Genomic DNA, 24,939 nt, shown 5'->3' with positions numbered 1-24,939 from the left:
GCATGACCTGTTCTGGGGGGAAGATCAAGAGCTGAGAGTGTATCTGAGGAAGTGAGAGATGTGAGTTAGTTTTCCTCATCAGCTTATAGGATTGTGAACGCACCATTCCTACATTATAGGAGTGTTTCCTACCAGAAGGGTGAGTCCAGGCTTTAACTCCCTGCCTTTCCCACTGAAACTGGACCACTGTGCAGTCAAGCCTGCAAGATTAATGAGTCAAGAGAGAAAGTAAGCAAAAATGAGCATGGCTCAATAGCATAATGAAAAGGTAAGGGAAGAAAATCCAAGTGTTGGGTCTTAACTTTATGCTATTTAAAAGTACTGCAAAGTTAGTGCAGAGAGCCTAAAATCTTGAACAAATAAGTGAAACTATCTCCTGATAGTTTCAACTCTTGATTTGGAAATTTATTATAAGATTTCTTTGACTAATCCTTCGACATCATTGTGGGTACTGTCTGGAAAGACACTAGCTATAACAGGAAAAACTGTTGTATTGGTATCCTGCTAGTTCTGTATCCACTTTGTTCTTTTTACAGAGTACTTTTTCTATGCCGTGAACCTAGCAAATTCGCCTTTGATCTCACGGTTAAGCTAGTGTGTGTTTTCATGCTCCCACTTCAGCAGTACTAACCTTCATCTACTTGAGATGTACTGCAAAAGTTTGCAGTATCATATTTACAGTTCCCTGCATCTGACTCTGAGCTCCTTTTGTGTGAACATGCAGAAGCCATTGTTTGACAGATTGTAGGATGACTTTTCTCACATGCAGATGTTCTGGTGAAGAAGAAGGAGAATACCAGTCAAACAGACACAATTTTATAGAAAAAGGCTGAGAAATTAAGCAAGCCAAAACTATGCAAGGTCCATCGTGGCAAGCAGTCGTGATGCAGTGGAAGGTTTGTTCCCTGTGACAGCCCCTTGTGTGCCTTTCGGATAGTGGAGAGGACTGGGAAAGTCCACGTCTCCTTTTGTCCTCTCTGAACAGAAGTCAGTAAGGGGAATGGTGGGTGTGAATTCCCACCTGGAGTCTGTGCTGGGGTCTGGTACACTGAAACGATTTGGGCCTTTTTCTTCCACATATGTGAAAAAATCCTGGCAGATTGTGGTTTCCCAAAGCAAAAGGTTTGAGATGATTAAAGATATTTAAATATTTAACTATGCAGAAATGCCTAATTGATTTTCAAAAGCATCTAGTAGGAGCGAAACACATTTGAAAAACTCTGTGGTTATCTGTTTGCCCTTTTAGGCATGTAATTTCATTGGGAAATCTGTTGCAAAATCACCACTGCTTTCCTGCTGCAGGATCAGTTAATAGCGACCCCTGATTCCATGCTTTGATTTAAAAGCCATAGATAGCCTTAGACTGGTGTAACACATTTTTTTGCAATAAGCCTGTGTGTGTAAATAACAAATTATTTGTGTGTTCAAGTATTGCTCTCCAAAGGAAAGGTCACAGCTTAATTTTGGACTACTATGAAAAAGGCTTTGCATCTCCCTGAAGCATCAAATATAAGAAGAAAGTGTTAACACCTTCTAAATGTTAAACTAGTGAAAAGCAGTATCGTTATGATTCTGAACGCATAGCTGTTAAGGCCAGCTTGTTCTTTTAATTAACTTGTATGTAAGTGAATCAAGGGAAACATTTTCTATTACTTAAGACACAGTATTTAAAAAAATACCTAGTAACTTAGAGAATGAGACCAGAAAGGCCGTGAAGGTTGTCTGGTTTGATCTGCTACATGTCAGAAGCAAATCATTGAAACATTATTTCTTTTTCTCGTGTTTTCAGAAAGTTTGAAATCATTGATGAATAACACTTTTTTTTTTTTTCTGAATGCATCCTTTTGTGCATTTTAATCTTTCAAGAGACAAAGGACTTTTTTGTGTGTTTATAAGATTTGTGTGCTTATTTGTACCTGTTTGTCTATTGCATTTGTTTTATGTGTGCATTCTATAACAGATTTATAAAATTATACAAACTTTCTCAGTGTCATTGTTTATTCAGTGTATGTGGAAAATGGGAGGGATTTAAACTGAAGGTGAAATGTGCTGCCTTCTGTATGATCCCACGGTGGCCGCTGGATCCATAGGGACGGCTTCTTGCAATAGCACCGATGTGTGGGGGTGTGATCAGCGGAGAACCCTGCTGTGGCTCAGTTCTTCTATGCCTCATGAATGAATTAAGGACTAATTTGAGGATTTTTTTTTTGTGACAATATAGAATCATAGAATCATTTTGGTTGGAAAAGACCTTTAAGATCATCAAGTCCAACCGTTAACCTAGCACTGCCAAGTGCCACCACTAAATCTATATGATTGGATTACTTATACATTTCCCTCTTCCCGTCTTTTTTTTCTTTCTCAAACAGGCATTACAACGGTGCTGACCATGACAACGTTGAGTACAATTGCTAGGAAATCACTCCCAAAGGTTTCCTATGTGACAGCAATGGACCTTTTCGTGTCAGTTTGCTTCATTTTTGTGTTTGCTGCCTTGATGGAATATGGTACCTTGCATTACTTTACCAGCAACAGAAAAGGGGACAAAGGAAAAGAGAAGAAGACAAAATCTAAGCCATCAGTAAGTTTAGCCAAACAAGAAGAAAAAAAAATACAGAATGCTCTTTATTGTAGCATTAATTTTGAGAGACTGATTTTTAAGTAGAAGGGCTAATGTTCAAAGATAATTAAAACTAATATGTATTTTATCATTTATTTACAGCTGGGGGCTTGTACTCATTTTCTGTAAATACTGCTAATGAACAAAGGTTTTAGATCATTCCACTCATATGTTAATGAGAACACATGAGCCTCACCGAGAGAGTGGTTTGAGATAATATTCCATGCCATGCCTAAGCCCTTGGTGCTTCTAGAGCTGCCCGTGGAGTACGTGCCCTTGGAGACAGTTCTGTCTGGGCACAGTTCTGAAAACAAAACCTGGCAGAGAACCATAGATAAGACTGTAGCAGTAGAGATAATGTAAATGGACTGAAGGTATGAGGATTTGTTTGGGTCTGCATCACCTAACTTGGGTCTTACCTCACTAGCTTTGCAAAGGAAAAAGTGCTAAAAGTGCTTATTATTGGTCAGTGTTCTGACTCCCACTTCAGAAATTCTACTTTAACTATTTTTTTTTCTTTTTTTTTTTTTTTTTTAATTAACTTCCATGTTTCTTTCTGGTAAAATGAACCTTCTGCTTTCACAGGTTGATGCTTGTATCATGTGAATCCCCACACATCCCAGGAACAAGTATGATTCAATTTTATGAGGCTTTCTGTTCATGTAGTAAGAATACTGGAACTTCCAAAGAAGTTGTAAGCCAGTACAAATATTTAAAGCTAATCTTTAAACTAATAAAACATTGAGGTAAAGGCACTAAATAGCTTATTCATTCCAACACTAATCTTAATATCTGAGGCTTGATTGTAGTCATCTTTTGGAGAGAAGGACAATGTTGTTAAGCCCCCTTCCAGATCATTTCATCAAAGGAAGCTGGAGCATAGCTGAATCATACCACTTGGGTTTTTTACGTAAAGGCTGAATGCCACCTGTGTAAGATCAAACAAAAATTGAAATGAAATTACAGAAGCCCAGATATGGAAAGGCAGAAATCCTGTTATGAACCATATCTGTTCTGCAACTTGTGTTGGAAAGCACTGGCACACCAATTTTGAGCACCTCTGTTGTGGGAAACCGTCTTCTGGGGGCACTGTGGGGCTGCTATGGCTTAGTACCAGGGAAGTGAGAGCCCTCACATTTCATATGGTGAGCTGGTCCCAGTGGATCAGCTGTGTATTTAGGACAAGGCTAGTGGTGAAGGATTAATACTGCGCTGTGCTGCCTTGGTCGGACGTCACCGTGATCCTCAGGGAATCCAGCACAGCCGAGAGAACTGGAAAACAGAAACCTCAAACCTCCTTCCTGTTAGTGGTAGAAGTAAATGTGGGCACAGTGGAAAGGATGGAAAACAGGCTTTGGCAAGGGCCACAGCTGAGCAATGAGGGTAAAAGATAACAGGGGCTGCAGAATTTGGGGAACTTCCCAGTGTTAGCACAGCAGATTCAGTTTTAGGGTGTTGTTGCAGTGAAGTCTCAACAACCCTTAGGGAGCAGAGAACTGAAATAGGTCTGCTCTCAGCATGCACAGTAAGGAAAAAAGGAAGAGGGGAGGAAATACTGCTTATTCAAACCAGGGAGATATTAAAGATCAGCTGCTGGCAGATCAAAAGCCATTGAAGTGGTTTGCAAGGATAGTCTATTGAATGGAGTAATGAGACTTTCCAGAATCTGTTCACACATCAGCCATTTGTGCAATAATCTGCCAAATGCTTGGAGATTTTCAGTGCATGTGACAACTTAAAATGTAGCATAATGGAGAGATGATAGAAACTATGACACTTATTTAATAAATAGCTGGAGTTTTGGACTAAGATTTAGTTTGGACTAAAATTAGCAACATAATACTCAAAACACTGTTCAGTTCTGGTTTACTATGTTCTTAAAGCATGCTTTTTACTTCAAAGTAGTTGAAACCCAACCATCTTTTCACACAAAATGCTTTGAACAAGTTTCAGCATGTCATGACTATAAGATCATACTAGATAAGAAATGATTCTAAAAAAAAGGGAGGATTAAATTTAATATACTTAGATGCAAAGATTCAAATTTGATAAATAGTGGGTTTTGGTGATGTTTTATAAAAAGCTATAAAATTTCTTGTTCCAAATAGAACAATTAAAGAAGCCATCTGATTAATTAATGAGAATTCATACAATTACAAATCCATATTTTTTTAATTTTTTTTTATTTTTTCCCCCTCTTTGTCAAAGATTTCATTCTATTCATTCTTTTTCTCTTCTGGTTATGGATATGTAACTCAAAAAGCAAATTTAATTAAAGTAGTCAGTTTAATTCCTTCTGAAAAGTTCTCATTTACAAGTTTTTTTCCTCTGGAAAACTTGCCTTGCATATTTCTTCTATTTCTATTGCAAAATGCAACAAAAGCTTATAATTCCAGGAACTAATACCAAGAAGGTGCAATAAAGGGTCTTGTGAAAAAATGGTGAGATTTTACAAATGATTACAGCAATTTTATCTTACAAATTATGTGCTGGCATCATTCAAGAAAGGTAGTATGAATTGGCTTATGTAAATCCACATTAGTAAGGATAATGAGTTTGGGCAGGAAAGATTAAACTTAATTAGTTGTGGATCTTGTTCTGATCATCATTTCAACTGAAGTGAATGCATCACCTGTGCTGTGGTCTCCACAGACAATGGCTTTCTTTTGTACATGTATTAGTGTTAATGCAGAATAATTTGGTTTTGGCCCTATCGGAGTGTATTAGAAATGCTTCTCACTATACATGGAGTTTTATCTACGATATCAGCAGGCATGTACATGAACAATCAGCATCTACTACTGTACGTACACGTTTGGCGGTTTGTTGGTTTTTTTTTTTTAAAGTCTCTGCCAATTGAAAGAAGGTCATTTTCTTGTGAGGTGTTGGTCTTTTTTCCCCTTTTCCCTTGCGTTGTCTCTTTCTCACACACATTTTATGTGTTCCCTGTAGGTATTTAGGCCTGTGAGATGGCACTGTCTTTCTGCCTCTCTCAGGCAACCTCGTCAAACCTACAATTCGGTAGCCACCTTCAGTCTGTGCTGGTGACACCAGCAGTGAGGAGCAGTCCTGTTATTCTGAACTCCTCCCGTGGTGTTTCTGAGTTGGGGGTTCCTGCTTTACCCCACTAGTAGAACCAAATCACGCCAGGAATCTTACATTGGCAGAGCCAAGTCAGAAAATTCTTGTAAAGCCAGAGTAGGCGTGAATCGGAAGTAAGCATCTTTCCCTATATATCTTCAACAAAAGAATGATTTTGTAAGTTCAAAAAAACATTTTAACTTAAATTTTATGTTTTATAAAAATAATCCCTATTTGTAATGCCACAAATTAAGGTAGAAGCATGTAACTGCTGTTTGTTAGTGTTGTCAGTATTTTATCATAGCTGAAAAGAATAATGAGGTCCTTTAGGATGATAATTAGCTCCCTAGGTCATCATGTCTAAAAAGCGTTGAAACAGCAGTCTGTGTGAAACTTCCTCTGGTAAAGACACTCATTAAATAAAGCTATTCGAAAACGTGGTGGATACTGCACTGCTTTAATATCACTCCTTGGGACATGGGGTAAAATGTTCCTGCAGCAATGGAGTGCCTACCTAACAATGTATAGAGTTCTGTGTACTGGCCAAAGTAATTCCCTGGAAGTGGGACAACAAGACTCTAAAATATAACAAGAACCTAAATGATGTGGCTTCGTGCTTTTCATATTTTTTTTATAATTTTTCATTGCCTATAATGTATAATTGTTTAACAGAGATTCTTTTCTACACTTCAATACCCAGTCAGTTCTTCTGGCTGCATCGTTTCCTGCTATATTTATTCCTTACATGACGAAATATGGAGATGGTAGAAAAAAGGGAAGAAAATGTAAGAGTAGTGTTGATGTAACCCCTGTCTTCAGTCTGAAGATTTTAGAAGATATGCCAACAGTGGGGGGAGTTGAAAGAGGATTATGGAGTAGATTAAAAAGGCTATGAGACTTAGAAAGAGAAAAAATGACAGATAGAGAAAGAGAATGTCTTTTGAAATATTCAGGAAAACAAGGATGAAGAGTGAAGAACTGCATGGAAACAAAATAATAAAATGGGGAAAGATGGGCTGTGGTAGTGCAAGTAAAAGGAAGGTGAAAAGGCAAAAGTCACAAAGGGAATAGGAAACAGTATGTGTACCAGGCAATAAGGCACCCAGATTTTTTCTATGAAAATTATTTATGAACCTTAACATCTATTACACTGAGTTTTTACCAGATTGCAAGGGGGTTGAGTTATGCCCACGGAAAGTAAAAGTAAGAATTAAGAGCTGAATTAACCTGTATCACTGATTTGAATGGTATTCTCCTAGGGAGTCTCATGTCTTGGTTTCTAAAGGTGGGCCATATTGTTTAGGGATTTAACATCAGAGGGTTAGGTGGTGTAGCCTGGCCTTATGTGTCTCTTAAACTTCAGTAGTGATGCTGTACTAATCCCATTAGCTTTGTTTTCGATGAAAATGTAGTTCCCAGGAACGCATCCAGTCTCGTTCTAAAGACTCCAAATGGTGGGAGAGCCATCATTCCCTTGGTAGCGATGCTTATAGCCTGCTTGTGGACTTGCTTGTGACCCAGCTGTCGAGCTGTGACTGACTTCAAAATGTTTGTTTGTGTTGTGTAGACGGGATCAGCTAACCCTGTCTGTGTAACTAATTATCCACTATTCCCAAATCCCAGCACAACCCAGTTTTCACTATGGCAGGTGAAAATCAGTCATGATCTTTTGCCTGCATGAGCTAATTATATACAGCAGTTCATAATTCACAAAGGTCCCAAAACTGTTTTCTTTAATATTAGAATTTCCGTATATTGTACTGAATGTGTTTATACTGGCCTTTGCTATGGAAAGCCTATGGAATTATTTAATGTGAGGATAAAAAAACCCCGCAAAACTATATTTTTCTTTTTTGTTTTTCTTAAGAAACCACCTGCAATTGCTGTTCGACCTGGATCAACACTAATTCCAATTAATAACATTAATCATCTCCCTGAACGTGATGATGATTATGGATATGAGTGCCTAGAGGGGAAAGACTGTGCTAGCTTCTTTTGTTGTTTCGAAGACTGCCGCACAGGATCTTGGAGAGAAGGAAGGATACACATCCGTATTGCAAAAATTGACTCCTATTCTCGAATCTTCTTTCCAACTGCCTTTGCATTGTTCAATCTTGTTTACTGGATTGGCTATCTTTATCTATAAATTTCAGAGGTTTGACAAACTCAGAAAAAAAAATGCTAATTGAACAGTCATTAACACTTTTCAGTGAGCAGTCAAAGATTAGAGCTGGTCCAAAATGACTCAAATTGTTTGGATACTTTAAAAAATTGAAACAATGAGAAGAAATATGGTGATGTAGTCTCCCTCTTGTGATCAACTATAGAACTGATACTGGTATTTTGAAGAGAAAATTTAAAAATAAATACCCCTAAGATTTAACTTGCTTCAACACACACCTATTTTTGTCCAGCTCTAACAAAATGCAGAGTCAAGAGGCTACACTGTTTAACTGGACAGTTCTACATAAGCTTTCAGTTTTAATCCTAAATGATAATGCAGATGAATTTTGTAGCATCTCTTACACCTTTACAAAGAAAGCCTTAATAAAATGGGATTAGTTATTCTCATCCATTTCATCTATAAGGTGATGATTTTATTAATCCCTGATTTTAAAAAGTTGAAATGGAACATTTCTATTTTTCAACCAGCCATTTGTTCTCTGCAGTATGTTAAAAAAAGTGATTAAGTCATAATTCACATGTATCACAAAAAACCCCAAGGATAATTCTGAGCTTGTCTTATCCTGACCATTGATACAGGCTTTTGGCTTTCAACCTTAGATTACATTTATGTCTGTGCTCCATCTGCCGTTACTTCACTGTTGTGAGTTCCCCAAAGTTCTCCGAGAGGGCCGCAACTTCCAAAAATTCCTACCCAGCTGCCATTGCTTGCTCATTTCATAGAAACCAGACTGATGTTGCCTGAGATTCTGGCCATTAAGCTTAATGCTCTTCACATCCTCCCCATTCCTCACTCCTTTGTCCGATTCATACTCAGGGCCAGAGAAAAAGTCGTAACTCTACATTTGGTAGAAGTTGAATCATCAGAGTTTGGAAAACCTGTAACAGTGTTATAGTCATTGTATTTAAAGCCACTTTGTTAAATCTCCAGCCCTAAGAGTGTAGTGTGTGACCTGCTCCACTTTGCATACAGTATGGTTTTGTAGATTCTGCTTGTTACTGCGTACGTTACTCACTGAGCCAAAGCCGAATGGTATGAATTTACTGAACCTGTGTTATGGATTGCTCTGTAATTACCTCCTTGATATTTGTTTGTTTCTAATGGTAAAGCCCTGGTTTGGGGTGGGGGTCGGGGTGGTGTGTGTTAAAATAATCCATATGCGTTGCAGATCCTTCTCCAAGGTGGGATGTTGCCCCTCAGAAATCATAGGAGCAGTTTTCCAGCCTTTCTGTGGTCAGAGCTTCTGTTCCCTTTGGTAGCCGTTCTTCAGTGTTAGCCTTTCTGGACTGACATCTCTGTGTTGACTATTGCTGGTTGGCAGCATTCAGTATCTAATTTCTATTTTTAAATCCATTGTCTTCATTATGGAAAAGAGTCTTTCCTCCTTTATCGAAAAAACCCCACCCCTGGTCTCAAATGGGCTTGCAAAAATCACTGTAAAATTAAGATATGCATTAAGTAAAAGTCAGAATTACACAGAAGACCTTACAGATCTTTAAAGAGGATTAATGGGATTAGCATTTGGCTGTAGGTAAGGATGTTCAGTACTGGAGATAAAGACATGATTAATGGCTAATAATAGAAAATGATACATGAAGGACCCCTCCCCCCCAATATTTCTGTTGAATGTGCTCCCTCCTCTGAATTTCTCAGAAAAGATTAATGTATTTTTATATTCTAGTTGGTACCAGACATAATAAGATATGATATGCAATACACATTTCAGATGAAATGTTACTGCAGTGTTCACCCCTGAAGTTTAATAGAGAATGAAAGACTATGTGCAGTGATTCTGGAAGAAAGTGTGACACAGAAGATCCCATTTCAATGCAAACTTTATTTCAGTATTTAGCTGATAAAATATGAAAATGACTGAGAAAATCTGAAAGCCTGCTGTCGAGGTTGGCTGACATTATTTGTTGCGTGACCTTTCTGAACACCAACTTCTTCTGGCTGTTAAGCTGAGCATAGAAATACAGCATCATTAACAACACTGATCTACTATAGTGTATTGTTTCTTTAGAGTCTCATTTTCAGAAAATGTTCAGTACAATAGAAAAGTGTCAGTTTTAATTCCGTAGTGCAGTTTGATGCCTTTTGACAGCACACTAAACACATTCCTCTGTAGGAGGGATGAAGGTGGCTTCAGCAGCAGGATGTTGGATGTGTACTTGAAAAGCAGTCTACTCGCTATACAATACAAGGCCCAGATTTTGTGAGCTCCCGGTTTCATTAATTCACCTTTAAACAAAAGGAACTTGAAAGAACTTGGCACTTCACAAGGGGAAATACAAATTTCACAGCCTGCTCTCCTCTGGCACATCTAGTTAGCTTTTTCTGTTCATGTGGTTGTCAGTTGCCAATCAGCCTCCAGTGACTGAATTGGAGAACAGAAAACATCCTGAATTGGCAAGGGATGGATAAGAAGTCTTTCATCTCTAATTTCTGTGAAACAATGTAATGGAGTATTAAAGCTATTGAATGTTATGGCTGTTTGGCTTATGGATACACTTGCTTCTGTCTGTTGACAAACTTTTCTGTGTACTTCATTTGTTTCTGATGAAATAATTTTGGTTTCCCATAGTACTGTGAGTGCAAATAGAAATGGGAATGTAGTGAACTGTAACATGGCATGTAATAAATATGTTATTTTAGTCCTATGTGTTTTCTTTCTAATCTGCATGTAAACACTCGAGTCTAAGAAATCTGAGTGATACTCCAAAAAATGGCAAGAAACAGACACTATAATTACTTGGACTTAGATGCTGCAATCGTTTTTCAAACCTACCTGGATAGAAGTTCATTTACTGATAGCTGGGATCTCATTTACTGATAGCTGGGATCACAGTATTTGGAGTCATATTATACTGACCATTACGGCTTAAGCACATGCTTAAACTTACTACTAATCAGTACTGTAATTAGACCAGAATTCAGAAAAGCATGTGCTTATGTATTGTCATAAAGAGTGATGCTATCCTGAATTGATGCCATTAACACATGCTTAATTTGCACTAATTTCTATAACGAGTGTTCAGTAGCTCAAATGATTGAACGTTAAGGACGTGAGCCAGAGCCTCTTAAGGAGTTTTCTCACTGAAAGAGAAGGACATAAGAGGAGAAATTGCCATAAAGGCAGAGAGGTGAAAGTCTGGGGAAACTGTTTTATACTGCACCTATCTTAGGCACCTCCTGAAATGTATTTTTCAAAAAAACTTTTCCTTGATATTTCTGTATTAGTGTTCACCAGTTGTCTGTTTTAGTAGTGAGTACAGCTCAGTGTGTTATTTTTTGGTAAGGTTTTGTCTGTGATTGTATCTCACTGATCTTCAGTGCATGTCTTCCGTGTCTGAATGAATCTATTTTATGTAGTGGCAGTGCAACCAGTGCATGAGCTTTTATGTTCACATGTTGATGTGCTTCAAAGGCTTTAACCTTACCCAGTTTTCTGACATTCAGAGACATAGGATTGCATAAGAGTTTGAAGGAGAATCACCTCCAACATGGTTTTTACAATTTTCTGTTGCTTATTTGCTGTGGTAGTAAAAGATTTGTTTAAAATTGATACATGACTTTTCAATTGAAAGCCCAACAGGAGGAGTCTGGATTTAAATATCTATTGGCCCAAAGTAAGATACGTTTTGTTCAATTGCATCAGTCATCATTTCAGTTTACTGTTTCTATATACCAGACAATTAGTGCAAATACATCTAATTTAATTTTTTTAAATAGTTAATATAATTTTTAATTCATTGTTGTTTATCTCAGTTATACATTAAATGTCATCTTTTTTGTTTTTGAAATAATACTGTATTTTGTAGTCATTATAATAGATATCGAAAATAGAAACGAATGTAGAGTTCCTCAGCTAAAGAATACAAGGCCAGGAATTAGAAAGAATTGCTGTGCTTTCTGTTTCTGAAGAAGTTCAGTGAATGTCCACGTGCACCATGAAGGTGCTGTGGGGGATACTGACTCATGGGGAGAGAGGTAGAATATTCTCTGAGCTTTAGAAAAGGCCTCTGCATTGGTTCATGCCATGGGCTCGCTACCCAAGTGTTGAAGTCAAGGAAGGGAATAGATCTGTCCTTCCTTTTTCAGTCATCTCTTGCTTCTGCTTCACTTGTGCCAGCAATAGCAGTTGTAAAGCCACGTTGCCAGATGAATCAAAACCTGAAAATTTATCTTAATTTTACTCTTTTGTAAATTAATGTTTCAACCAGATGAGTGGGATCATCTGACTGAATGTGCAAGACAATGACCATTTGTTCGAGTCCAAGACAGGAGCTTGCAGCTGGAGGCAGAGGGCTGGCTTCTTATGATGGGCATAGTTCATTCCGTTGAGAATCTGCACTGAAAGCTGGTGTGGAGGAAGAGCAAAGATGGGGGAGAAAAGGTTGCGGGGGAAAGTGATTCCAGAATCCAGTGCTGTGGATCTGAGTGACTTATATTTAGTTAATAGGTTTCTCACTAGTATCTGTGATAATGCTCTTGATTTCCTTGTGACATAATTAAATCTCTTTTTTTAAATAAAAAAAAAATACTGTGCATTTCTTATATACCAATTATAGACTGAATGAGCAATAGACAGTTATCTTGGGTGATCATTCTGGTGAAATGTCAGATAGGAAATTGGAAATCAGGTTAAATCAGAAAAAGGTTATCTTTTTTCTCCTTTTATTATTAATGATAAAACTATTTTTAAAATTATTGAGTATTCATTAGTACAATATACACTGGGAAAGAGCTAGTACCCTCGAGGGCTAAAACATTTAGGAATAGAAACCTGAGCCAGACTGCATTCGGTCAGTGAGCCCCTCTCTCCTTCAGGGAGTGGGGAAGGCGGATTGTGATCACGTCAGGCACTAGGATAGCCGCTGCACTCCAGGGAGGTTGGTAACAGTTTCTGGTTAAAAGGAAGGGCGAATTCTGCCTGCTAGACTGTAATATGAAACATGCTTCCCTTCAGAAGACGGATGTGTGCTATGACTTCCAGAAGAATGGAAAAGCATCCCGGCACTTGATGCTTATCTTTGTACCGGAGTTGACTGTCGTGTTGTGAGGCGCTGCGGTATTCCCCGTGTGGTATAGGGGGAGAGCTTTGATTGCACGCCGTGGCAAAGCGTCTAAGTCTTGTGACAGGGCTCAGTATTGTGGGTTCTGAGTTTTCTTTTGGATCTGTTATGATGCTAGCGAAAAGGCAGTGAATGCTAAACTTTAGATGTTATTTACTAGTAAATGTGACTGAGAAAGCCAGAGCGTTACAAAGGCTTTAGAGGAAACCTCAGACAGCCCATGGAGATAGATTAGCTAAAACTGTAATAGGCTAAAGGACCTAGCCCTTTTTTCCATAGGTGGGTCTTGTTGCCCACTAGCAATATATTGTTTCTAAAAAAACCTTAAAAACCTCATGGCACTTCAAGGGGAAAAAAAAAAATCTGTAAAATTCCTGGGCAATCTTATTCCCTTTCACAGTATCTGTGAAAATCTTGTTTTGCCTGCATATTTTGCTTATGGTAGATCAACATCACTTGAGTTGCGTGCAGAGAGCCACAGGGGATGCAAGACAGAAGACCTATAAACAGCTCCACCTTGTTCTTCCTCTTAGTTCCTGTTCTTAGTCAAGAAAAGAGTTTCAGAAGAACAGGTATATGGCATGTGTAAGTGAGGACAGTTTTGCTGCTGACAACAGGGCCTGAGTCCAGGTAGCTGACAGGATCAAGAAAGACAGTAGTTTGCTTGCAGTAATAATGCTTCTCTTTCGTAATTCTTTGTAGCAGCTGCTTTTCCATACATCTCTGCGTGCCTATCTGTAACTCAAATGTTTTTCAGGTTGGAAGCAATTCTTTTGTGTGTTTATGGCTTCACAGAATGATCTTTATCATCATGGTTTGAGCCTTGCTGAATTCAAAAGAAAAGGTTTCCCCTTGAAGCCTCCCTTTCCGGGAATTGCAGGTAGGAGATGTCTTGCCACCAAACATTGGAAGAGTGATTTTCAGTTGATCCAGGTGAGGAGGCAGACTGGCTCTGTAGGGCGACATTAAGATTGCTTTGTCATTTAGACTTCAAAAAGTTGAAGACTGTTAACAGTGATGACCAGTACTGCCCCCACAGAGGATATATTACTTTTGCCAATTCAATATTTAGAAACAAAAATCAAAACCAGCCACTGTGGGTGGGAAGTGAGGATGAGTCATCATTTCACTGAAGAAGTCTTATCTCCCCTTGAATTGTTTTTCCTCCTTAGGAAGACAGTAAATAGGAATCTTTTGGTTTGTGAAGTCTGCAGAAAGCATGTCATGGTCATTTTAAACAGACAAAGTCATGTTTGTTCCTCTGCCCACTGACAGCCTAGAAGCAGGAACAATGAAGGGGCTTGCACAATGGCTCAGGTTTTCCAAGACAGGTAAATGTGGACATTTGTGTATTCATAGGTCCACGGTAAATAATCAATCTGTGTTCATGCTTTAGTCACTGAAAAGAATCTTAATGGTTTGTGTGTCTTCACAGTGTCTTTAATATTTCCCACTGTTTTCCACTGTGAATGCTTAGACTTTTTGTCTGAACATGAAGGGTTGTGCAATACCATTACTTACTGTTTAAATTGCTATAGAATATAAATACTTCCTTAAATGAAACTGAGGGATCAGAATCTGGCAATCTCATGGTGATTCCTATCTTGAAAAATCTAACATCTGTACTTAATTGCTGTTTCAAATTAAATAAATAATACTGCTATAATTTGTAGCCCCCTTCATTCAAGTTTTATAAACAATTACATTGTATAGTCTAAAAACTAAATTTACAGAAATATCCTTCAAAAATAACACTTGATTTATTATGTGTCTCTGTTTATTATATTGAGGTTCCGTTATTCAAATACACTCTTAATGCAAGTCTGTGTCTCAGCATCTATAGTTCATGTACTGTTACAGTGATTCACAGTTTGCCCCTTACTAGTGCATCCTTTTTTTTTTTTTCATTCTTTTTTAAAAAAATGCGGATATTCTTAACTACCTAAGTGAACATTCCTACCATGCATTTAATTTGATAGTGTTTTGGCACCAGTGGGCAATGTTGCAATATTGTGCATCAATGTTCCTTTTAAAATTATTTATTAAGGCCCTTGTGGATAACTTACTGAAAAAAATATGGAACATTAAGATAAATCGTGTAACTCTCAGTGCTGCTTCTAAAGATTATATATAAAATACAGAATATGGATGTAAATTTATTCTTCCATTTCAGTTTTCCTTCCAGAAACCTCCTCAGTTGGGCTAATATTATTATTATAAGTGTGCTGATATTTACAGTTCTACTCAGTTATTTGGTACTTTTCCAATAGCCTTGGTATGCAGTCATCCATTCTTATATTCAATTACCTAGAAACATCAAGGTATCCTCACAGGCTTTTAATGTGATTAAGCCATGACTTATTCAGTTTCTCTTAAAATACCATAATCTTTTGTGTACAATGCCAAAACTAAAGCATTTGCAGGTATTAAATTGAATGTTGTTTGCATCTCCATTTTGATAGTCTGTCTCCCAGGTTAGAGTGAAACATTGATATCATCATTCTAATATTTGACAGTGTTATTAATGAGCATGGCTGAACCGGAAGACTTCAGAGATGATAAATTGATGATGCTCTTGGCTAAATCCCATACAGATGAGACTATGTGAGTGTGGTGGAAACTATATTGGCAGTGGCAAAGACTTATGTATATATACCTGTGTGTACACTGGAGAGCAAGATCTGAACTTTTACATTGAGTTCCGATTGTCATTTTAACAAGTTTTCCCCACTCTCCATAAAATTCATGTTCTAAATGTGAACCAAAACATCCTAAAAAAATCCATTTAGATTTGCACAGTTACAATGTAGAAGTGGTTCAGAAGCTTAAAATAATTATAGGTCCATTTGATGGGTCTTGTGGATTCATTTTTAACTCCTTTTTACTAAAGAAGAAAGAGAGAACACAAACGTTCTGGTTGAAGGTAGGCATTGATATCACTGAAGGTAAACATGAAAATTCCCTCTGTGGTGAAAAGTTGATTTATGGATATAGGTAGGAGCAAATTTCTTCAGTGCTGAGGAAGTTTCTGTGATCGCATTTGCAGAGTAGATGGATTCTGCTCTTTATTTTGAGAACTACCATGCTACCATGGTAAAAGACTGACTCAGAGTTTTACACTTTGTAGTATACCCTTAGTTTCTGGATGCCTCATTTTCCAATGTGCCGTTTAAAACATCTGGAAAAGACCTGCTTTTCAGATCGTGAATAATTAGCCCTTTCTAAAAATCATCCCTTAAGCTTTCAGTTTAAAGTACTCCAAAAGTCAGCAACTGGGCATCACCGATAGTGTTTTCTATAGAATATTGACAAAAGTTCAAATATGGTTCAAGGATAGAATTTTCTAGCCTTTTGTTCTCTCTTGCTTGTGAGATATTATTATTATTATTATTATTATTATTATTATTATTATTATTATTTAATTTTCTTGAGGTCTGGGGGAGATGAAAGCAAATGGAGGGATTTCACCCTATAGAGTTTTTTTTGACAACAGTATACCTCATGCAGAATAGTACATCAGCTGCTAAAAGCTGATTTTATTTGAGGACTGATGAGACTTTGAGACTGATGACAGGAATAATAAGCTCAGAAAGGAGGTGCTTGTGGTGCTCATTATCAGAAAAGGCTTGGCTGCTCAAGGCTTTGGAAACAGAATTTCTGAAGTAAGATTATGGGAGAGAGCTGGGTTATAAAGGCTTCCAGAAAAAACAAAATCTCAGAAACCTCTTGCCAGGAGAAGACTGACAGTAGTTTGAGGGATAGGTTTTATAGCTCATGACTGTACTGTGAATGTTAATGTCTATTGAAGTTTCATATAAATGTTGCACTAGTCCTTGTGCATTGAATGGAAATGTGCTTGCACCTTGGTGCATGGTTCATACAGATGCTTCTGAGATGTAGCCTGTAATCTTCTAAATGTAAAACTCTGAAAGCCATAGTCTTAAAAAATAAAAATAAATTTAAAAACCACCATTGAATACCATGTGTTCTGTGCAAAATGAACAGATTAGATGTTTGTGCTCTGATGTCTCTTAAACTGACAAGAATCAAGAGTTTCAACACTGAACTTTGTAAAGCAGTTGTAATGCATTGTTTTTACTGTATCTGCTGTGAAGTTGATTTGTTACACTGTGAAAAAATAAATAGTGCCTGGCTACTCACTTTCTGATGTTATTTATTTTCTACATGTCATACATTCTTTTCTCTTTAGGACCATGATGATAATAGTCATTCTGGTGAAAACAGTCTCACACACTGCTCTGACCGAGAGCAATGCCTTTACTCGCTTTAAAATTTTTCCTTCCCCCCTCCTTTCCTCTCCTCTTTCCCTCTCCTTCCTTCCTGAAATAATAACGTAAACAGAACACCAGTCATCTCACTGAAGTAAAGCTCTGGAGCATAAATGCCACTTTATCAGCCATTTTGGTTGGGACCATTTTTATAGCAGTTACTGCCACAACCCCTCGGCTTCTGCCAGCGCTGGTGCTTGGCTAACCCCGCTCTCCCTCCCCTTCCAGGGTCCCTCACGGCCACCATGTGTGGCTCCCTCTTCTTTGTCTTGTCTGCCATTTTAGAAAGCGTCGTAACTTTCTGTTAGATGTGCCAGGGGACAAGGAGCAGAGCTCATGCTGAAAGCAAATATCCAGGGGAAAATCACTCCTCGTTATTTTCCTCAAATACATTTTGTTCTCTGGCCTCGCTGGCCCACAGGAGGATCTGCCTATAAGCATCAGCTTCCTCATGTGGTAAGTCCCAGGAAATGTTTTTAATTTATTCTAAACAGTGTGGAAAAGTGATGAAAAAGGGATGCAGTCGACATAAAAACTCTGGGAAAGGAGTCAAAGATGCTTTAAGCATCTCAGAGTTCTGGAAAGTGCCACAGATTTCTGCAGCCTCTTATGCATCCTTTTCAGATTAAAGTCAGGGATCCCAGCAACATTCCCTTTGGCATCTTGTGTTCTTTTTTTCCTGGTAACTACTTGCGGTATTATGTCTTGCCAGCTGTTACTTAAATTATTAAGGTTCCTTAAGGTATAACAGAATTTATTTATCTTTTTCTTTTAGATTGTTCATGTCCTCTCCATTGTACAAACGGTACAATGAGCTGTGGTATTGCATAACACCAAACCTCTGCAAGCATAATGTTTTTAGTGGCTTTTCAGCTCAAAAGACTCAAACCTCTAGCTTCCACAGTGTTGAAGTAGCTGATGAATGAGGGAATTAGGCAAAGCCTTTATGTACAGACTTCAAAGTAAAATCTGTCATCTATATTTTTAAGGTAAACATTTTTCATTATTACTGTCAATAGGGTGAATTTCGGCAATACATGCCTGCAAGGAGCTAAAATGAATTCATTTCTCATTGACAGGCCAAAGTGTATTGTTTTCTACAAAACTGAGACTGCTAAGACTTGGGGTGGGCACAAGCCTTGCTGACTGAAATTACTAAATGTCAGTGAAGAGCCAGAATAAGGCAGTAAATTTTTAAGAGTTCCCAACTATCTTATCTTAGTAATATCTAATATTAGATTTTACTTTGTAATAATTAGTAAACAAAATTCATTATAAATAAATTTCTTCATAATATCCATTATTTTTATTTGCTAATAATATCTGCAGTAAAAATTGAACAGCGCTTTTAAGACGTGGATTAGGAGCTTGAACTATCCAAACGAAAGCTGTGGATATTTAAAAACCCTAGTCAAAAAGAAGCAACTGCCACTTTCCCAAGTACTAGGTAAAGCCGACGGCGCTCCCTCTCGTGCCCTAAGGTCCTGCACTGTGGCTCGTTGTGAGTGAGTACCCCATCCGCACGCCCTCAGAGAGCTGCCCTTGGTAAGGGTGACTTCTGTGTTGCTCTCGCCTCTCCGTTGGGAAGGGGACCGTGAGCACTGGAGTCATTCCACACAGGCCAGTGAGCAGCCGGCGTATGGTTACAGCTTTCAGACCCGAATAGCTAACGTTAGGTACATATTGGTAACTGAAATTGGTTTTTAATCTGTTACCGGTCCCTGACGGGTTGTGTCAGGTTACCAGCTGCTCTTCTGGTTTCTCATGTATTCCCTCCTGTGAGAAACACCACCTCAGGTTTCCCCGCCATTTCTCTTTGTGTCGAGCTATCAGCTACCGTCTTCTCATAAACATCCTCAGCAAATTTGATACCTGGTTCTTTTCCTTGCCTTAGAAATCACTGTGCCTTCCTGAACTTCCACCGTGCTGTCCATCCTTTCACCTGCTTCTGCACCTTCATTTTCTCATTTTCTGTTTAGTTCTGGGTTAATTCACACATTCACAGATGAGAACTGTGGAAGGTGAGAGATGATGGCTCTGAAAGTGATGCTGACATAAGACACAAGACCTTTCCTCCCTGCACATCACCAGCAGTCTGACGACGCAGTATATCAGCCTCTTGCTGTCTGAAGAACCCCTCAGAGACTTCTGTCTGGTGTGAAGTCATCTGACAAAAAAAAGGTAAATAAACAGCAGATCTTTCCTAGCACTCTCTTAAGGATGTCAAAAGACAGAAAGGACAAAATGTCCTTGAGAATTATTTTTGTTTGGGATGTTCTTGCACGGCCCCGCTGTTGAGGTCAGTGAGCTCTCAGCAGCAGTTTCTTCAAAGCTGGTTGGGTTCCCAAATGCATTTTCCCTGTGTCATGTTAAGATGGATAACCTGGCAAAAGTTCAGATACTTTCTAAGTTCCCTACCAGGAATGGATAACAAATAGGGGCACTGATACCTCATACTGACCTTTTTTCCCTGCTCCTAACTCTTATTTACCATAGAGACCACTACAAGAAGCCCTGGCTTAAGATTGATGCTGGGTGCTATGCTCTGAGCATGAATCAAAGGTTAGATATCAGCCTTAAGACTTGGACTTCTAAGGATCTCCTTTTCCTATTCTACCACTGAATCTGCACGACTCAAATATTTTCTGTTTTATTTGAAATAAGTAGTTTCCGTGTGCCTCAGTTTATATCCATAAGATGTCCATAATGCTACTCATGGAGCTGTTAAAGTTAACAATTAATGAATGCAAAGTACTCAGCTTTTCGTGTAAAGAAGGACCTGTGAGAGAACTAGAACAAATGACATTGATGACCTTCAATTCTGAGAAGGAAAATGTGTGCATCTCTTTAGTGGAGACTATACTGCTTAAGAAGACAAATGATAGTTGTGTGCCTGGAACTTCCCTACTAAGACAAATATTTTTGACACAAGTATTAATAGGTAAATAAAACAGACATTAATGAAGATAGATCCTCAGAAGAACTTAGTGATCAGGGTTCATCTGAAGAAGTAACCAGGAGCAGAACTATCTGGCCAGTATGCTCAATAGCAAAACTCTCTGGAAAGAGGTGTGAAACTAAGTACAGTGATATCTTTCTGTTGTTATTAACGAACATATACAAAAGCAATTTTATCCTGCTTATCTGTTGCCTATTTTGGGTCTGTTGCTGATAACAAAGCATGCTATCTTAATACTGGTTTTATTTGTAGTTTGCCCTCCAGGCCGTATTGGAAGACTCTAAGACCTTCATAGTTGCGGTAACTTAAGTTGCAGTCACAAGTGTAGCTCAACGCTGCCTAAGGTCTGAACGAGTGGGGAAAAAAAATTTGTCAGAGAATAAATAAAGTTAACAGCAAAGTATAGTCTGTGTAGCGAGACTGCTGAGCTAATTTTATTTAAAAGTTGACAGGATCAGAGTCTCAGTGTAAGGCAGTATTGCTCCTCTGAAATCAATAGAATTACACTGATTTACAGCTGCAGCTGCATGACCAAAATTGTTTTATAACTAAGAGCTATAGGTTCTGACGTGGGTGAGAAGTATCACCAGTGTTTTGCATCAAAGAAGTATCGGTTTGGGAATTACAGCCTTCTCAGCACACAGTAAACTCACAGTGAGATCACACTGTCATTGTTCAGACTGTCAATGAATGTTCAGCACTGTTCTCATCAGTAGCTGCTACTTAATCCATGCAGTCAGTTGCATTGGATACGTATGTTAATGACTTAACAGTAGAATCATCTCTACTGAGAACTGGGCTTGATTCCCTGTATTTGGAATTCTACAGCAATATGGAGAAGGTCTTTGAAATGTTATTTGCTAAAATATCTTCATCCATGTCCCGGCCCATGGCAGGGGGTTGGAACTAGATGATCTTTAAGGTCCGTTCCAACCCAAACCATTCTATGAGTCTATGTACCATTTACTAGGTTAGAGATTTGTTGCTGTCTTCTGATAACACAGAGTGCTTTAAAATCCTAATATGATTATTTAACTAAATGAGAAAATCTTGTTACAGAAACCCTTCAAATTTCCCAGCAGCAACAATGAAGATAATTGTGCGTGTGTTATCATCACAGTATTCCAAAAAACACATTAAGGGAAGTTAAACATCAAAACTGACCTGTCCTTCACACTAGTGGGGATTAGTGGTTAATAACTGGGCAACAGTCAGGAGTGTGCAGACAACCGTTAAGAGTGCACTTGCTGTCAGCCAGAGTGTCCTGTGATACAGGCAGCACTCATGAACTTGCAAAAGCTTGGATGTTGTGAAGATATGTAGAAATAGATGGCATTTGACTATGTGGACCACCTAGTATGTGATTCAATCAGTGGGAATTATGAATTCCTTGATATACGATTGCCTTTAAGACCTATCAGTTTTCTGTACACTCTGCAGCCTCTGTGTCCTGAAGCATTTCAGCTTGCTCCTCTCCAGGAGCACACCTTGTCATATCTCTGTTCGCATGGAGCCAGTTCCACCCTGTTGCTGCCTTAGGAAAGAGGAGAGGAGCCACTTTGCCAGACATCGCTCTCAGAACTTGATGAAGAGCATCACTGTAATTTCTACCGAGAGACTGGAATTGTTGATTTAACTGCAGTGGAGGGAACACACAACAGAAATACCCTTAGCTACCTCCTTTAGATTTTAAGACAGGTTTCTATTAGCCCATGAACTCTACACTGGAGGCACGTTTGTTCTGTTACAAACCTGTTTTAGAGAATATTTTACACCACTGTGTAGAACTAGCATGGATTGTCTTTGTTCACTGAAACAGCTCCCTTTTTCTAAACAAGTTTCAATATCAGATAGGGAGTTAAACAACTAGAAGCCATGCAATAATTAATGAGTTTAAATGAGATGTAAGTGAATGAAAATTGCCGCTATTGTAGAATAGCCTATATGGCTAAAACAAAACACCTGAGAGATTAGGGGCATCTGCTAGAATTCAATTTCTAATCCTTAGTTAAAAATGAGTAAAATCTTGTAAAGTTTATTTTTAATAGCTTTTTTCCCCAATGATTTGTATTTTGACATTGTAAATGTTCTTCTCACCTCTCAATAATCCTTTCAGTTCCTTATCCCCACAAGGTCTAGCATCTGGTGATACCATTGCTTCCCGTCTCTCATTTGCATTAGAGATTTTCACGATTTTGTTCTTTCTAGTCTCCTATGCCCCTCCCCACCACCACTTCCCCCTTGGGGAAACTCAGCTGCATCAGCTGAACTAATACTCAAGAAACCTATCAAACTAAAGTGATGCTTGCATGGCATTTTGAGCTATCAGCCAGGCAGATGAACAGCTCAACATTTCAGGCACCCAAATAAAGTTCAAAGATAGAGAAACAGGCAGGGCTGGAATTCTTGTTTTGTAACAGACTAAAAAGGCAGCAGCATAATTTCCTTTGATCCTTGCTTGGCAAAGCATGATAATGAAAGACAAAAAGGTTGAGTTTAAAAGAAAATTTTGGAGGGGTGAGAGGAATTGATATGGGTTCCTGAGGACCCCTCAGCATCTCGGCATTATGAAGAGTGTTATGCCATGCTCCGCTGAGATGTGCTTTCCCAAGCACTGTGATCCTTGGTACAGCTATGCTAGTGCTTTTTCTTTCCCATAGCAGGGCATAGTTGCATCCCAAATCACTACTGGGATCAGACAGGCAAGGGAGCCTGACAGGACCCAAATAAACCCTGCTGCTTGCCTGGTGATTTCTGTGAGCGGGAGGCCCAGGTAGACCACCAGCATGCTCTGGGCAGGTGTCCAGCCCGAGGCTGGTGGTGTGCTGCAGGCACATCTGCCCTGCGTTGCACACATAGCCTTAGTGATCTACTTGGTGTGAGTCTTTCCAACATCTCCGCTTAATGCAGCGGGGCAACGGGAAGCTTTAAGACCCAACAGCCAGACTTCCCAGCATCACTCGTTTTCTGCCTTCTGGGAGAAAGGCAGAGGTGCCTTCTGCTCAGAGACTAATGGTTCACAGGGAGGAAGGAGACTACTATCTTTCCCCCTCCACACCAACCCCACAGTCCATACTGGCATTTTTTCAGGGCTAGTTGGTGCAGTACTTCAGAATGAAACCAGAAATTAATGTCTGAGAGAATACATATATTCTTCTTGTTTAGTGAAATATACCATAGTAACTTCATTTGTAGAATTAATTCTGCGGAACATCTCCTGGCTGGTGCTATCAGCTAACCCAAAATCATGTATTTTACTGTTCTCCTGGGCAAACTGTGTTTTTTCCTCATGAGTTTTCCTCAGTTTTACCAGCACTGTTTTTTCCCTGTCTTTCTGTTTTCTCTTGCCTGTTACCATTTCACTTTCAGACCGGTGCCCTTAAAATACCAATCAGTCAGGTTCACAACAGTACATTTTAAATGGATTATAGCAGAGGAGTAAATGAAAATCTCTGTATTCGAGGCCTTTCCAACCACTTGAGGCTCTGGACTGCTTAGAGCAGGGAGAAAGCTTGCATCAAGCTGAGATTAACCTTTCTTTGCTTTGTATTTCTAAGCTCTTTGTGTTCTCGATTGAAAATATTCCCTTTGAAGGCTTTCTCTCATGAAAGGGATTATTGCTTGCCTGAGAAATAGTAATTAGCTGATAATTTAGACTGAAAATAAACCACTAGTTCATGATTCACAGTCCAGCAGAGAAATCATAGTCGTCTTGCTGTAAACCAAAGCTGCATTCTAATAGTCATTATTCCCTTGGGAAAAGCCATATGAAGGCAACATTTTACCTGGAGACACCCTCACTGGGAGATGTTCCCTTTTGCTACCCAGATAAAGCTTTCCAACAGTCTCTTCATAGTTTCCTGCTACAGGGGCATTTCCCTAGAAACAGGAAGCAAGAGAAAGCAGAAAATTGCAAGCAGTGAAGGAGCTAAGCAAAACTTTAAAAGTCGGTGGAAGACGCTACCTTTCAATGCATCACCAGATGTTTTAGTCTTCAAAGCACAAAAGTTTGAGAACAATATGATTAGCTGCTGGGTAATCTATCTACAGGGACTAATGTCAAAGAATGTTAGGATCAGGGAAATACTTGTTGACGCCAATTTGAACTGTCTGAGGTAAACTGCATCTTGACAATTGTAAATACTATGGAAAAAAGAATTACAGTCTACAACCTTTTTCCTTTTCCTGATTTAGCATGAAACTCAAATAATCTGAAATACTGCAATATCTCTAATGTGGAATCTTTTTTACCAGAAAACTGTATTCTGAACATTTTACTCAGATTTTTTTTTGTTGATCCCTTTGTGATATGTATAGCCAGCACAGTTTTAGTGCAAGAGACTACTCACAAAAGTATGTTTGGTGGTGTAGTTCTCATTATGAAAGCTAGGAAAGCATAAGAGCTGTATGAGATGTGAACAGTTTTATTACAGAAAGTGAAGGAAAGAGGGAGCGAGACAGTTTACTGTTCTTTCTGTTTAAAGTGCCTGAAGAGTGACCGTAAAAGCTAGAGACTGGTGTCTACGCCTTCTCCTTCTCAGATAACAGTCCCTCAACAGGAAGAGCAGAAGCAGAAATGAGTTTTGTGACTCTCTGCATGGACTTGAGAAAAAGCTAAAGCAGTATAACCAGGAAGGTTACATGAAGAAGCCTGTGAAAGTTTACAAATAGGGTAGGAAGGTTTTCTGAGACTATGCCAAGGAGGAACAGAGAAAGCTATGCTAAGAGAG

At 38.7% G+C, this 24,939-nt stretch overlaps 1 protein-coding gene across 3 annotated transcripts in view; it reads left to right on the top strand.

Annotated features, from left to right (window-relative positions):
* The window catches only part of GABRG1 (gamma-aminobutyric acid type A receptor subunit gamma1), a 65,255-nt gene extending 48,899 nt beyond the window's left edge, over nucleotides 1–16,356 (top strand). For all 3 annotated transcript variants that reach the window (XM_054825427.1, XM_054825426.1, XM_054825428.1), the window contains 2 exons: nucleotides 2,370–2,581; nucleotides 7,569–16,356. In XM_054825427.1, coding sequence (XP_054681402.1) covers nucleotides 2,370–2,581; nucleotides 7,569–7,847 — 491 coding nt within the window. In that variant the 3' untranslated portion in view covers nucleotides 7,848–16,356. The remainder of the gene's footprint in view (nucleotides 1–2,369; nucleotides 2,582–7,568) is intronic.
* The last annotated feature ends 8,583 nt before the right edge of the window (nucleotides 16,357–24,939 follow it).

The sequence above is a fragment of the Grus americana genome, chromosome 4, assembly GCF_028858705.1.
Source record: "Grus americana isolate bGruAme1 chromosome 4, bGruAme1.mat, whole genome shotgun sequence".
NCBI classification, from domain to species: Eukaryota; Metazoa; Chordata; class Aves; order Gruiformes; family Gruidae; genus Grus; species Grus americana.
The sequence above is the reverse complement of the archived record's forward strand: the minus strand, read 5'-3'. Positions and strand labels throughout refer to the sequence as shown.